This window comes from Eucyclogobius newberryi, unplaced genomic scaffold, assembly GCF_026437365.1.
Source record: "Eucyclogobius newberryi isolate DKJ021-1_F unplaced genomic scaffold, fEucNew1.0.hap1 SCAF_13, whole genome shotgun sequence".
Taxonomy (NCBI): domain Eukaryota; kingdom Metazoa; phylum Chordata; class Actinopteri; order Gobiiformes; family Gobiidae; genus Eucyclogobius; species Eucyclogobius newberryi.
Genome location: NW_027315757.1, coordinates 21,370,721 through 21,385,724, shown reverse-complemented (window position 1 = coordinate 21,385,724; position 15,004 = coordinate 21,370,721). Strand labels below are relative to the sequence as shown.

Below are 15,004 nucleotides of genomic sequence, written 5' to 3'. Positions count from 1 at the left end.
ACACATGGAAAACACACATTTGGACTTAGTTTGGAAATGGACATATCTGACCGACTGTGGACTCAATGGGACTTTTACTTTACTCAATCTTTTTCATGATTGTGTTTCTTTTGTTGATGTCTTTTTGTAATAAAACAAATATATTCCTATTTTTGCTGGCCCTGTTCTATGTCTGTTTTGTGTGTTTTATGTTTTAAACTTTTAAAATTTGGGAAGAAAAGACAAAAAGTGAAAAAAAGAAGAAAGGTAAAACAAAATCTGACCTGTAATTTGTCCGGTTCGCTTCACATGCCTATAATTGAAAAGAGTACCGTATTTTCCGCACAATAAGGCGCACTTAAAAGCCTTTAGTTTTCTCAAAAAACCACAGTGCGCTTTATAATCCAGAGCGCCTTATATATGGATTAATTCTGGTTGTGCTTAATGACCTCGAAGTCATTTTGTGTGGTACACGTATCGCTTAATGCGCCTTATAATCCAGTGCGTCTTATAGTACGGAAATACGGCAATGCTACACAACGACTCCATGTAGAGAAGCAGGTGGCAAAAACTTTTTCAACGCGTCTTTATGACAAAGCGAGCTGGTTTTTCGAGACGTTTCCGGGCGAAGCAAAAGACCACAGCGTGAGAAAAATGACATTTTATTGAATCTGCAGAATCATAAGTACAATTTGATGTGACACGGCGACAGGAGATCAGACCAGGTCCGGTATGCATATGTTCCGTTCTGTTTCGAGTGTAATGTCCTCAAGTATGCACGTTATGGTCGTCTATTTCATTTAGAGAAAAACGACGAGAAAAAAAATATATATATATATCAAAAGAAATTAAAATGGAATGCACAAAAACTGGGTTACATTTTCTCAGCAAAGTCTACAATTTTAAACCGGTTTCATTGACGGATGCGAGGGATCATTTTCTTTTTAGTTTTACGGCGGGGGGGGGGGGGGGGGGGGGGGGGGGGGGGGTGTTACAGTGACGGTGACGGTCGAAAAGGGTGAAAAAGACGGGACAGAGGTGGACGATGACGGGTTATGAGATGACGTTGTACTTCAGTAGACGGCGATATTTGGTGAAACAGTGTTATATCCTGACTATTTTTATCTTTTCGGTCAAAACAAAACAACTTTGCCCTGCCTGAACGACGCTACGAAAGCTTTTCAAACTCCCCCGGACGAAACCTTACAATCTTGGCTGCCTTTCCATTTCATCCGACAACCAAACAACCGACCGACCGACGAGTTGCATCTTGAGTTCATGTTGAATGGTAATCCCCAAAACTACCAGTCAAAAACCAGCTATGCGATGATCTAGCTGCGCGTTTCTTTTATGTATTTTTTGTCGCTAAAAATGCAAATGCAGGCAAACGCGCGCACGGCGAGTTCTTCCGTTTGGTACGGCGATCCATCTCGCCAAAACAGTTTAAAGTTCATTTTCCACGATGCGTTATGTTATAAAGTTGCATTTTTTTTAATCCTCTCCGACGAACACTTAACAAAAAAACACCTTAAAATTGCCTTCAAACTCTCATTCACAAAAATATTGGAACCGCTCTTTTTTTTTTAATTTCATTTTTTATGTTAGGCAGCCACTTCCCGGAGCACCATGACCAGTAAAATAATTCCCCTAACCCAGCATTATGATACATTTAATTGTACAAAGTCATCTAGCTACATAGTGAGAGCCAATATTTTTTTAATTTTTTTTTTAAATCTATTTACTTTTTTTTAAATGAAGAAAGCTAGAGATTTGGTCGCCCGAAAGCCAAAAGACATCGACTTGTGTGGCCGGGGGGGCGAGTGCCATATTTACACCACTATGTTAAAAGTGAAATATTCTTACTCACAGAATTTGCGGCATTAAAATCATGAACAATTCAGCACTTCTGTGACGTCGCCGGCGAAATCAACGCTTCTCGCAAAGCCGCCGTCTTCACGTTTCCGCGACCGCCGATGAAACTGCCCTCGCCAATATGTATATCGCTTGAAATATCCGTTAATACATGTCGGACGTGGTTTGCGAGCAGCTCCGTTGGGATCATAGTTATTGGTTTAATACTGTGTCTAAGAAGTCGAGAAAGCGTCTCTGTCTCGCGGTCGCTGCCGGCAATTCGTTTAAAAAAAGAAGACGATCGAAAAAAAAAAAAGTGCAGGAAACGAAACCTACAAAATAAAAGCCACGGCGACGATTCGAACCCAAAAATCATGAGAGGAAGTTGCAGAAAAATTAAAGATGTCGAGTTGTGCTTGGCCTCGTCCTTTTTGTACGGTTGTGGTGTTTTTTAATTTTTTTTATCAGATGCACTTGTTCTGACGCTTCGGAGTGTAATTAACCGACTAATAACCGAGCGGGTCAGGGGCGGGCGTGAACGACAACCCGCTTCAAAATGAACATGAACCCTTTTCAAAAACGAGAACAAGCGTAACGAATAATCAAATGTTTTTTTGTGTGTGTGTGTGTGTGTGGAGCGGGAAGTTGCGTCCGTCACCGAATCGACGAATTCCGCCATTTCGCTTTCCAAGACTTTGAAGGCCTCGAGGCGGTTGAGACGGGAATAAAAGACTGTAGCTGTGTCCGCACGACCTTGAGGTGGAATTTTCCGGTGAGGCTGTTTAAGGTGGACCGACGCTGTCCCCTAACCTTGTCCCTGATGCCTCTCGTTCGCGTTAGCAATAGCTCTCCCGCGGGGCTACGATTCCAGTTTTACAACCCACAATGCAGTGCTGAACTTCTATTTGTCCACATATAAATATATTAAAAGCTCTTGAATTATATTGAAGTGGGTTATTATTTATTTATTTATGCATCATCATTATTATTATTATCAATAGAGAAAATATTAAAAAGGAATGTATACAAGTTAAGCTAAGTTAATACACAGTTTCTACACGTGTCGTTTCCAGTCCGGCCAAGATCGAGTTGCAAAATGTACGACTAAAATAAGTCCTTTTAGAGTTGTGCGCGAGTTGTTAAGCAAGTAGAAAGGAATGCTTTAAAATGTATGGTGCAAGTTTCTGGATAAATGGCTAAATCTGAATTCGGTTGACGCTTATATCGAGTACAAACCCTTTTGAAACGAGCGTAGCTAAAGTATGTCGCTAAAAGTCCAAAGAAATTGCACTTGTTACACTGAATTTGCGTACGCGTTTTCTTTTGTCTGACGGGGCATTCCAAAGACCCCAAGCACCGAGCAACTCCAACGTAACGTTTTCAAACCCTTTGCACACGTGGCTGTCTGGAAAAAGAACTGCGCGGCATGTCAAGTAATATCGTTATAACATGGACCATGGTTTTTGTGAGTGATTCATTTTTTGAGCGCGGACTAAAACGACGCCCGCTGTCCGACTCGGCGCTCGCAGGACAGAAGTGGCAGACGGACAGAGGCGTTCGAATTTTAAAAAAAGGTGGACGGGGAGCGGGGAAGGAAAGAAAAAAGGAAAGAAAAAGGAGAAAACGTGGAAGAAACGGTATAAAAATCAATAGAAAGCGGCGTTAAAGATTAAGATGAGATGGCACTGGGCGTTTTTCTTTACTTCTTTCCCTCCTTCCTCTGGACTCTCGCTCCTTCTCTTTCCCGTCGTCCTCTCGGCGGCTCAGATCAGCTCCACGTAGTTGGAGGGGAGCATGCCCACTTGGCCGGTGCGCTCCACGCAGCCGTGCATCCAGCCCTCGTCGATCTGCTGCGCGCCCACGATCACGTCGCCGTCCATGAAAGACACTTCGTCGTCGTCGGCGGCGGAGTAGTCGTATAGCGCCCGGTATCGTTTCTGGAAGCAGAGGGACACAAGGTTACCCGGAGCAAGAGATTACATGGAGACACGCCTTAAAAAAACGCTAGAGTAAGAGTCAGGTTTGTGGAGAAGACGTACTAGAGTATCTGTGACGCAGTATCACGATTAAAACAAACAAACAAAGGAAGAACTGATTAAGTAGAGAAGTGGGTGTGTATGGGGAGGTAGGTGAAAACAAGACTTCTCAAACACGCTCGAATCACTCTGAATACAACTTTGCGTGAGACAATTATGACGGGGAAACAAAGCTCTTAAAACTAGAGTTTGCCTAATATGACTCCTTAATAATAATAAGATTCATATTCATATAGAGCTTGAGCTGGTGTCGTCACTCACCCACAGCTATTTAGTTTGTGTACTTTTCTTTGGAAAAGATAAAGTGTATTTGCGGACATTTTTAAAAACGTTGAATAACTGCTGTAAAGTCTGGAAAATAATCAGTGTCCCATCTTCTCCAAAAGCACCCAAAATGTCCATGTGTCACTGCAGTGTCCTCTTTAATATGTTCGGTCCGTCTGCGTTGCCACAGCGACTGAGGACTCACCCCAGCAGGAGCGGCGGGCTCAGGGGCGCGCTCGGGGGCACGCTCGGGCATGCGCTCGGGCATATGCTCGGGCATACGCTCGGGCATGCGCTCGGGCATGCGCTCAGGAACACGCGACGGCTCCTCGTGGTGGTAGTTCTGGAAGGCGGGAGCAGAGCCTGGCTGGTTGTCTGAGAAAAGAGGAAAACAATAAATCACTAATAACACATTTTGATCTGTGATATGTCGCTACAGAAAACATCGGGATGAACGGAAATACTGAATTGATCCCTCATATGCGATTGGGGTCGAGTTGGAGCTGTGGCAAAGCGGTTACAGTAATACAGTTATTCTTCTCTACAGGCCTCCAGAAGGTGGCGCTGAACAAGCTGAGCATCTCTGAACGTGTGCAGCTCATCCAGGAGTCGTAGAACTGTGGTTACGCGTCTATCACAAGTAGAGAAAGTGGACTAAACAGCCTCCTCGCTTGTGTTTAGCCATGTGTCCCTGATGCTTCTGTGGCTTTAAGGTGCAGTATGTAACTTTTATGTCACTTGTTTCCATGGAGACGAGACGCACACAATTTCCGTGCTGTATCTTGCCATACTGTAGTGTAGACTATAATATGCAGCCTCGCCTTAACAGAAAAGTAAGGCAGGACAGTGACGTTTACCGTGGTCAAATGTGCCTGAAACTACAGTAATTTAATTTAAATTAAAAATGGATTTGAGTCTAATTAGCTAACCAACTATTGAGATAACCCGTCAACTAATTTTGTAATTGAATGCTTGTTATTTGGACCTGTACATTGACTCTAAAACATGCTGTGATCATTTAGAAAATCTCATATTCCCAGGCTTTTCTCAATGTAAACTGCGAATTGATTAGTTAGTTACTGCCAATCATCACCGCAGTCAAATGTTCAAATGTTAGACTGTGCACTACGAGTTGTACTTTTTAGCTTTAGTAATGACTTCAAATGAATGTATGTAGATTTGCCTCCGCGTCTCACGAGTATCGAAAAACAAGCCCAAACGTGCATGCATTAATATCTCGTTGCACAACCGTCCAGACAATGCTCCGCAGTGTTTGAGGGAAGACAAAAACAGCAGCTCCTCACCTGCACGAGGAATTCGGATACTCTATTATATCTACAGCAAATGTCTAGCGCGGAAAAAAACGCAGCGCCGGCGGTACGCAAACGGACGGAATCAACGTTTTCGAGCGTCCAGTAGTAGAGTAGCTCGCTTTAAGGTAAAATAACTAGTTGCACGGACACTTTTCCGAATAATAAACTGAAAGTGATTTTTGAAGTGGATATGGCAGATGTTTTTCCAATTTTTGATATTGTTTGATGTGACAGTCCATGTGGTAAGTATTTGCGCCAGTTTGTGAAGAAAAGAAGAAAAGACGGGGTGAAAATTACAATTAGAGTTTTTAATATCCGTTTATGCTATGGCTACAATAATACAAAATCTCACAATTAAGGCATTGTTAAAAATGTATTGAAACAAGAACAATTGTGTTGCATGTTTCTTTGTTAAATAATAACCAGAGTGTAAATTAGATCAACTGGATTATTGTTAGGGGGCGGTTAACCTATGGATCTGCTGCCCGTGTCAAACCAGGAAGTACCATTATTATGAACTTATTTTGAAATTTATTATTTATTATCTCATTTTCCCCCTTTAACTTTTGGTCTTCCTTTTGGTCAGAAACATTCAATTATGAAATTAAAAGCACGATTATAGGTACTGTCGCTTTCAAAAATAGTATTAGATCAGATTTTTATGTTTATTTGCCAAGAAATATACAAAAGCCACAGCCCCAACTGCTCATTCGGAGCAAATTACTGCAAAACTGCAAATGAAAACCCGATTTATTTAGCCACAAACGGTCCTTAATCCAAACTGATGTTGATGCATCTTTTATATGGAAATAAGTGCTGTATTAATTTTTCGTTTTCCTTATGCAAACGTGGTGAACCTTTGTAGTCTGAGAAAACGTTCCGTACAAATGCACCGTATTGTTCTTGACTGTCATTTTACGATTGTACGAGACCTGCACCAAATGTTCTTAATACATACAAGCAAAAACAAAAATAGAAAGATTTTCATGCATTTCTAAACGGGATGGTGATTAGAATGAATGTTTACATTACATTATTACAACAAAGGCCTTCATCGTCAAGCATTGAAAAATAATATTGTTCTCTAAAGTATGTCCATGTATATACATTTACACGCAACATTCAGTAGATTATTCAATAAACGACACGCACAGTCTATGAAATTAACAGATACAGATGGTAAAAATGCATACCCAGGGCACTTGACATCCCTGCATATTTTCCCTTTTCGCCCTCGTGGTACCGGACCTGAAAGAGAACATCAAACTCTAGATTAGATCACACTTTTATCACCGGAGAGTTCCCGCTTCTGTCCAGCAGAGGTCTCCTTTTTGTCTTTGCCTGTCCTGCCAGAGAAAAGGTGGGGCTGCATTCAAAGCCTGAAGGCAGCAGCGGTAGAGGCTTTGACGGCGACAGGAAGTGACATAACAGAGACAGGAAGCGGAAGTCGCCATGGAAACCTCTGGTGACACATCACTGCAGACAGGTGAAGCGGAAAAGGGAGAAACCGACCGCTGCCTGAATGCCTTTGTGCTTTCCTGGTGAGATTAATGAATGGAAGGCGAGGTTTACCACTTCATCAAGCACAAAGCAAATTAGGGATGAGCAAAAATATCAAATTATGATTGGAAATGTGTATTTTAAAAGCAACAATCGGTGTGTAGAGAGCACATTTCAAACATATCCCGGGGCATCGACGTTTGAGAAGGATTAAACATGAACAACTCATAGAAGAATCACTTTTCACATTTCAGAAAATGTTTGTAAATGAATGACTAAACTTGGCAGGTTTTATACAGACATAAATAATAAATAAATAATATTATATGGCTATTGGATTGGAATTGTTTGGAATAATGCAAATTTTGAAGTGATTTGGGGAGAAGACTAATTAAAGTGCAGGTTGGATGACCCATTGAACTAAAATGCAGTTAAGATAAATGTATTTTGAATTTTGCTAAAAATGTATATAAAAATGTTATGCCAGAATAGCACATTTTTTTAGGTTTCTAATTTCACTTTACGAGGAAATTACCCAGCAAACACCGGGCAAAAACTCATCTAATGTCACAACTCTTTTTATTTGACAAATAAAAATACACAAAAGTAACTATACTTGGTTGAATTAGTGTTTAGAGTGTCAAAAAAGTTGTTTCTTTGTGTAAATTATGCATAAACTTTGACTGGAATGAGTGTCCCTAGTGTGATGTCACTTCCTGTCATTTCCTACAGATTTTTAACTACTTACTCCATTGGTGTAAGACTGTAATTTATATGTACGAAAGGTATAAAAATACACCAAATAAAGTCAAAATTCGAGTCATACAATGATGAGCCACTGAGCAAACACGGTAATAAAACGACCATCGCGTTAATTACACACTAAAAGTCATTTACAAAGAATACAATGCAACACTCTTTGTTTAATAAATGTATAGTGTACATCAGGGATGACCAAACAACCAAACCAAGATCTACTCAGGTTGCATTATTGTAATAATTATGCATAGAAAGTACTGTTTATTAAATGAATGTATGAAGTGCATTGGTTGATGATCTTATGAAGAAGCACAAAATGAATGGTAAATTAGAGCCCCAAATGCATCATTTAAAGATACAGATACAGTATGCTTTCTTTTCTCTTACTTTCATGTCTTGTAATTGTGTGTCCGTGTGTGTGTTTGTGCATTTAGTATCTACAGTTTTTCGTTTTTGTTTGCTTCATTCTATTTTAAAAGTCCTGCGAAGTCGAGATCGTTTCTAAAGTCGACCTCGATGAAGCTAAAGTGAAATCCTCTTCATCTTAAACACATTTCCTTCCTGTGTCGCTCTGATGTCACTGCAATAAACGCTCTTCTCGCAGCACGTACAGTCAGGACAAGGATTACTTTTACTACAGATATTCCTATGAATCGAGCTGCTGCGAATAACTGACTGACTGGTTTTAGCCTAAAACAATAATCATTTAAGAATTGGCTTGTCGAGCATTAAATCCATTCAAGATTCATTCAAGATTTTTAACAAATATCCGAGAGGTAATAGCGTTCCTTCTCAACACTTCTCACTGAACTCAGAGACGTCTGTTCGGAGTTTGGTTTAAAAATAGCCGATGTTCAAACAGGAAACCGTTGTGTGTGGCAAAGACCGCCATCAGGGCCAGAGGTGGACTGTATTTCAGATGCTTTTTCCACGATGCGGCCGAAACGTCCCAGTACATGTCGAGCGTCGCGCAAAACGTGACAAAACCACTAAATTAACCACCAAAGTCCTGAAACATCACGTTATACCCCTGTTCGGACTGACGTTCTTGCTCATTTTGTATTTAATCAGCTATTTCTGCCCTCATTTTTCAACAACAATCGCGATATTCTTAAAACTCGGTGACTCTTCAATGAGCTCAGTCTATAACTCGCTCTAAACGGTGACTAACGGCGGCCTTCACAACCCTGCGTTTGACCCGGCCGCCCGGCGCTGAATGAGCCCACTGTCAGCTCGGAGTGAGATGAGGAGGCTTATTCAGTCTATAGTCGGACCGGATTGAGTGTTTTCTCGCAAAAGAACAGTGTGCCGAGTGAGGGGGGGAGACGTGTTTTCTCAAAGTGCAATATGTTACACTGTGAAGAGCGAGGGAGAGAGAGCGACGTGGAAGCGCTTCGACAGATGGGACGCTGCTCGTGCGCAAATGGTAACAAACTAAAGGGACTGGCCACGCCCGACTCACGTTTCGGGACGAAGCGTTTGAAAATGAATATTGCAAGAACTATCGCACGCTGAACACCTGCCGGGAATGCTGTTATGATATTGGAGTGAGGTCAAAGTACAAAGACGCAGTGCAGGGTGTCACGTCGGGTCAAGCCAAGTGACTGTGACTGACTGCTACGGCTATGGCTACGGCTACTGCTACTGCTACTGCAACGGCTACTTTGGTGTGATGTAGAATTGTGTTAGCCCGGTGTTAGCCCGGTGTTAGCCCGGTGTTAGCCCCGTGTTAGCCCCGTGTTAGCCCCGTGTTAGCCCCGTGTTAGCCCCGTGTTAGCCCCGTGTTAGCCCCGTGTTAGCCCCGTGTTAGCCCCGTGTTAGCCCCGTGTTAGCCCCGTGTTAGCCAAAAGACGTCAGGTAGAGTACTTTTTTGATAAAGGTAATTTTATGTCCTTGAAATTGAAAGTACTTCTTACTTTTGAAAGAAATTAAGCCTGTAATTTTCTTGAAACGACCCGGAGCACAGCAGCAGTTGGCTAAGCTAACCGTTTCTCACAGTCACAGCTAATGTTAATGCTAACTTTGATTCAAATGCAAAATATAATGAAATTTCAAAAAACTATTACATTTTAAAGTAAAGATTGTTTTTATATGAAGATGTGTTATTTTAATTTGTTATTTTTTTTTGTTTTCTTATGCCTGAACAGTATAATTAGCATTAGCATTGAGACACAAAAAGCCCCTCAGGAAGTACCGACGCCAACACTGAGCTGGCCCGGTGCTGTTGTGTGAGACTTTTGACCCGTTTAGTTGATCAGAAAGCATACTCGATAATCACTTTAATTTAATTCAAAGTCCTCAACCCCCAATTCGAGTCAAACGTATGTTTTTACTCGCCCCCGATTTCCCCCTTGATCTCAGACACACAAATCCCTCATCAAAAGGGAGCCATAATTAGCCAGTGCCCTCCACACTCATTACACAATTAGACAGGCCGTCGCTGCAGCGCTGGTTATGCGCCTGTGCAAAAGAGCTAACGGAAATGTGACAAACATGAAATCACAATGTGTCCGTGGTTTGGTTTTTAAATTCTCCTGATGAAAACTTCAACGTACATTTCAAATCCTACAAAATCCTGGTCTGATGTTTAAGTAAAATAAAACAAAAATATCATATACAATACCAGGGTTGTGAAGAAAAACAACAACAACATAATAATGGATAGAGACAAAAATTAGCATTGTTGAGGTAATGATTGATATTTAAACGCGTATTGACAACAAGAAGCAACACTGAACAATGTACAACACTAATCTAAACCCTTTTTTGGAAGATTACACAAGTTTATGATCTTTTCACAACTTGAACAGTTTTGACAGTGTAATTTGCATATTTCAACATCGCAGCTCCAGAGTGCGTCGACTCCTAATGAGTTTCCCCATGTAAATAACTGACCTCAGCAGTCCGAGCGCAGCGCAATTCAGCAACACCGTTTGGTATTTACAGAGAAGACGACGATCGATAACTTCAGCCGAGGGACACCAGAGACAACGAACCACGTGGAGAGCCATTTTACAGGCACTTTCTGAAGGTTATGGCGGGGCAGCTTTAGCATGTCTCGCATCGTGCGCTTTTAATGTTACAATACACAGAACTTATTTACATACTGAGGGAAAATGTACTAGAAACCAATGTGATACCACAGGAATGAAAGCACTTTGCAATTTTCAACACAAACACCATATTTCCCGCACTATAAGGCGCACCGGATTATAAGGCCCACTGTCAATGAATGGTCTATTTTCGATCATTTTTCATATATAAGACGCACCGGATAATAAGGGGCATTAACGTCCGAAAACAAAACGTGCACCACACAAAATCACTTCCAGGTCATTAAGCACAACTAGAATCAATCCGTATATATGGCGCACTGTGATTATTTGAGAAAATTAAAGGCTTTTAAGTGAGCCTTATAGTGTGGACAATACGTTAAGTTGTTTCTTTATTATAACAATGTGGTTTTATAGTTCGGATGTAGATCATTCTAAATCTGTTCAGAAAATACATTTTTTTTTTTTTTTTAAACATAATTTGTCTTTTTTTAATAAATAATCATCCATTCCAGTTACAATACTAGTTTTAGATTCAGTTAGTATCAGAGTATGGATTACTTTGACAACCCTATGTGCTTTCAGTATCAATAAAGAAGCATCATCGCAAAAATGCCACAAACTTGACCTTTCCTGACTAGTTTTGGGATGGACTTACTTCTCGTACTAGTTCTGCTGAATACATTTTGTGTTGAAAATGAAGCAATAATGTCCGCTGAAATAGAGTATTGAGCCTTTGATTTAGAATTGGGAGGGAGTTTAAAATTGTAGGTCAGGTCTATTTTCAGTGACGCTCTAATCGTAACACTAAAAATGTACATTGTGACATACATAACTGTGCCGGGCTGTAAGACTGTTTTATAGAATATTACATGGCTGCTCCCAGCACAAATACAGTATACATTGCTTTTGGGGTTTCGAGACATTTAACATGATAACACGGCATGACATTAAAGTGCATGTGACAGGTTTTTACGACGTTATAATTTTTACTTTACCTGTTGTACATATAAATTACAGTTTTACACCAATCCAGTGTGTATTTGTGGAGAAAACATTGAAAAATAAGTGGGAAATAACAGGAAGTGACATCATACTAAGGACACTACTTCCAGTCAAAGGTTTAAGCATAAATTACACAAAAGAAACGACAGTAGTCGCACTTTTTTTCATAGTTTGGCCGGGGTGTGACTTATACTCCGGAGCAACTTATATGTGATATTATTAACATTGTCATATCACTTTGTTTGTTGATTTCACACTGACAGCCGCCAGAGGGCGCTCTAGGCTCTAAGCGACGCAGAAGAAGAATCTGCTCTTCCTCTACCTCCGGAGTTTGTGGAGTTGTTTAGAAGTGACACAGAGGAAGAAGAATTCAATGGATTTAGTGATTTGGGGTAAAACTGATGCTTTGGTAAACTTGTTAGCATGTTCTTTATGCTATAGTTATCTGAATGACTGTGAATATGTTACGTTAACATACCAGACAATTACCACAGTTCTGTCTGTGCGTCATGTAGCTGAAGGTGTTAGCGTTAGCATACGTACACCTATTCACCATGTTCTATGATCTGTTAATATTATGACAGCAATTTATACTCCAGCGCAACTTTTATGTTTTTATATACGTTTTGTCTCCTCTATTATGCATTTTTTGGCTGGTGCGACTTCGGAAAAAACTGTACTTTTTTTACCCTTTAAACGTTAATTCAACAAAATAAAGGTGCACTCATATATTTTTATTTGACATTGGAAGAATGTGTTTTGGGCCCAGGTAATTTCCCCGTGTGATGTCATCAATAACAAACAGGAAGTGAAATTATAAACCTAAAAAAACAAGCTATTCTGGGACAGTTTTTATGATATTTTTTAGCAACATTTTAAATATACAAATCATAACTGCATTTTAGTTCAATGAGTCGTTCAACTTGTCGATGGCACTTTAAGCACAAGTGATGTAAACCAGGTGAACGTGTGCGAGGAACTTACATCGCTGATCTGTTGCTGCGTTTTCTTGAGTCTTTCCATCTCCGGTGTATCTGTGACTACGCTGTAGCCTTTCCCTTTGTTCTTCTCAAAGTCCTGTTTGTAGAGAACCTGCAAAACAAACACAAGGAATCAGCGCCAATAAATCCAACGCGACAAACCACAGACATGTTATTCAAATTAGAAAAAGCGTTGCATAGAAACAGAAAAATCAACACACACAAAATGAGGTGTACAGAAATAAGAAACTACTTCAGATATCAAAATATTCCATGAAAAGTGTCAAAAGGTCGAGTAATCTTTGTTTTATAGCAACAAAAGAGGATTAGATTGTATTTTTCAACAGTTTTCTGGAAAATGACAAAAATAAATGCTACAATAGGAAAACACACAACGCAGCAGCTCAAAATAGTAATAAATCATTATAGTTCCTCTTCCTTGTGCTGTAACCTTTCTAATAGAGGGTCTGCCACTCGCTTGTATCCATGGAGATGATATTTCCTTGCCTAAAATGTCCCACAGTTTTGCATTTGCATCTTTTTATTAAGAGTTTTGTTTTTTAAGAGCTTATCTATTAAGAGTGTTTTTTTTAAGTTTTCTATACGTTATCTGTTCTTTTACTTCTGTACCTACTTTGTGTTGCAACACTGGAATTGCCCCATTGTGTGGACAAATAAAGGCTTATCTTATCTCTTATTAGTGCACCTTTAAAGAAGAGTTTCAAGTTTCCACTATATATTTTTTTACTTCATAGTTCTTGTCAAAATCGTATACTTCTACTAGACTTTTCTGAAAGCGTTTATGAACGAAGGCTTATGTCCACTTTGAATTACGTGCAGAAACATGACCAAACGGCACAGGCATGTTCACTTCAGGCAGAGGTGAAACAAAGCTACATATATTTAGCCTCCTGCTGCTGCTGAGGTGACTCTTACTTCCTGTTGGGTGGGGCTTTAAGCTAACTGCCAGCTCCATATATGGCGATACGAGAGGTATGACAGTGCAGTGTGTGTGCGTGTTTTTTTGTGTGTCTTGGGCCATCCTGAATCGGGACAGAGGCGGAAATGTCCACCCAGCAGCCAAAGATGAGTATCAGAAATTACCACGCACCGACTCAGCGTCGATGTGCAGTAATTTGACCCACATTGAAGTTTGCGACTGCAGTTCCTCTGACTAAAAACGAAAGATTGCGGATTGTTTTTAGCTTTATATTAAACTGTGGTCGGTTTCTACATGACTAAATACAGTGAGCAAAGTTCAAAGTAGTGGAGGAAAAAAAAAAAAAGAAGGAACCAAAACGATCATGATCCAGCGTAGCATCACAGTTAATAATTATTTATTAATTTGACAGGCATAGTGCATTCAGATATAGATGAAACCAAACGGATTGATCACAGATGGGGCTGGGCCAGATCATATTGGATATTGTCGTTTACTTTGGGGGGTGATATGAACTTTGAATATTGTGATATATAAGTACATGCGCACTGCAGCCGATTTCCCTCTCAGGCGTGCGCAGAGTCAGACATACAATAGTAGGTACAAACATTTTTCTTTAGAACATATTGCCCTGCCCTCGGCTAACCACAGACTCCAAAACATGCTTGGAAATGAGGTTTTATGATTCAGACAGAACCAGAATTACACCAAAATGAAAGGGAAAAAAACCACCCTTTTTTCATAATTATACTATAATATAATGACTAATCAGTTATTTGGAAAAGGTATTGTTGCAAAGCTAAATATGTGTTTGTTGTAGCCCTACAGTCTCAGTTACAAAACAAAGCTGATGCAATTGCTATGTACGCTCACTGGCCTCTCCAAACGAGCTGTAAAACAGCTGCAGTACATCCAGAACGCTGCTGCTCGGGTCCTGACTAGAACCAGGAAGTACCATCACATTAGTCCTGTTCTCAGGTCTCTGCACTGGCTCCTGTGGCTCAGAGAAGAGACTTTAAAGTCTCTCTATGGCCTAGTACCAAAGTACACCTCGGACATGTTAGTGCCATATGAACCATCTCGGACTCTGAGGACCTCAGGGACCGGCCTCCTGCTGGTGCCAGAGTCAGGACTAAACATGGACCTCAGGGACTGGCCTCCTGCTGGTGCCCAGAGTCAGGACAACATGGACCGGCCTCCTGCTGGTGCCAGAGTCAGGACAACATGGACCGGCCTCCTGCTGGTGCCCAGAGTCAGGACTAAACATGGACCGGCCTCCCGCTGGTGCCCAGAGTCAGGGCTAAACATGGACCGGCCTCCCGCT

At 40.8% G+C, this 15,004-nt stretch overlaps 1 protein-coding gene across 1 annotated transcript in view; it reads right to left on the bottom strand.

Moving 5' to 3' along the window:
* Window positions 1-3,575: 3,575 nt before the first annotated feature.
* The window catches only part of LOC140358229 (LIM and SH3 domain protein 1-like), a 48,606-nt gene continuing 37,177 nt past the window's right edge, over window positions 3,576-15,004 (bottom strand). The window contains exons 4-7 of the mRNA XM_072442941.1: window positions 12,745-12,852; window positions 6,637-6,691; window positions 4,336-4,505; window positions 3,576-3,767 (exon numbers count right to left, since the gene is read on the bottom strand). Coding sequence (XP_072299042.1) covers window positions 3,594-3,767; window positions 4,336-4,505; window positions 6,637-6,691; window positions 12,745-12,852 — 507 coding nt within the window. The 3' untranslated portion in view covers window positions 3,576-3,593. The remainder of the gene's footprint in view (window positions 3,768-4,335; window positions 4,506-6,636; window positions 6,692-12,744; window positions 12,853-15,004) is intronic.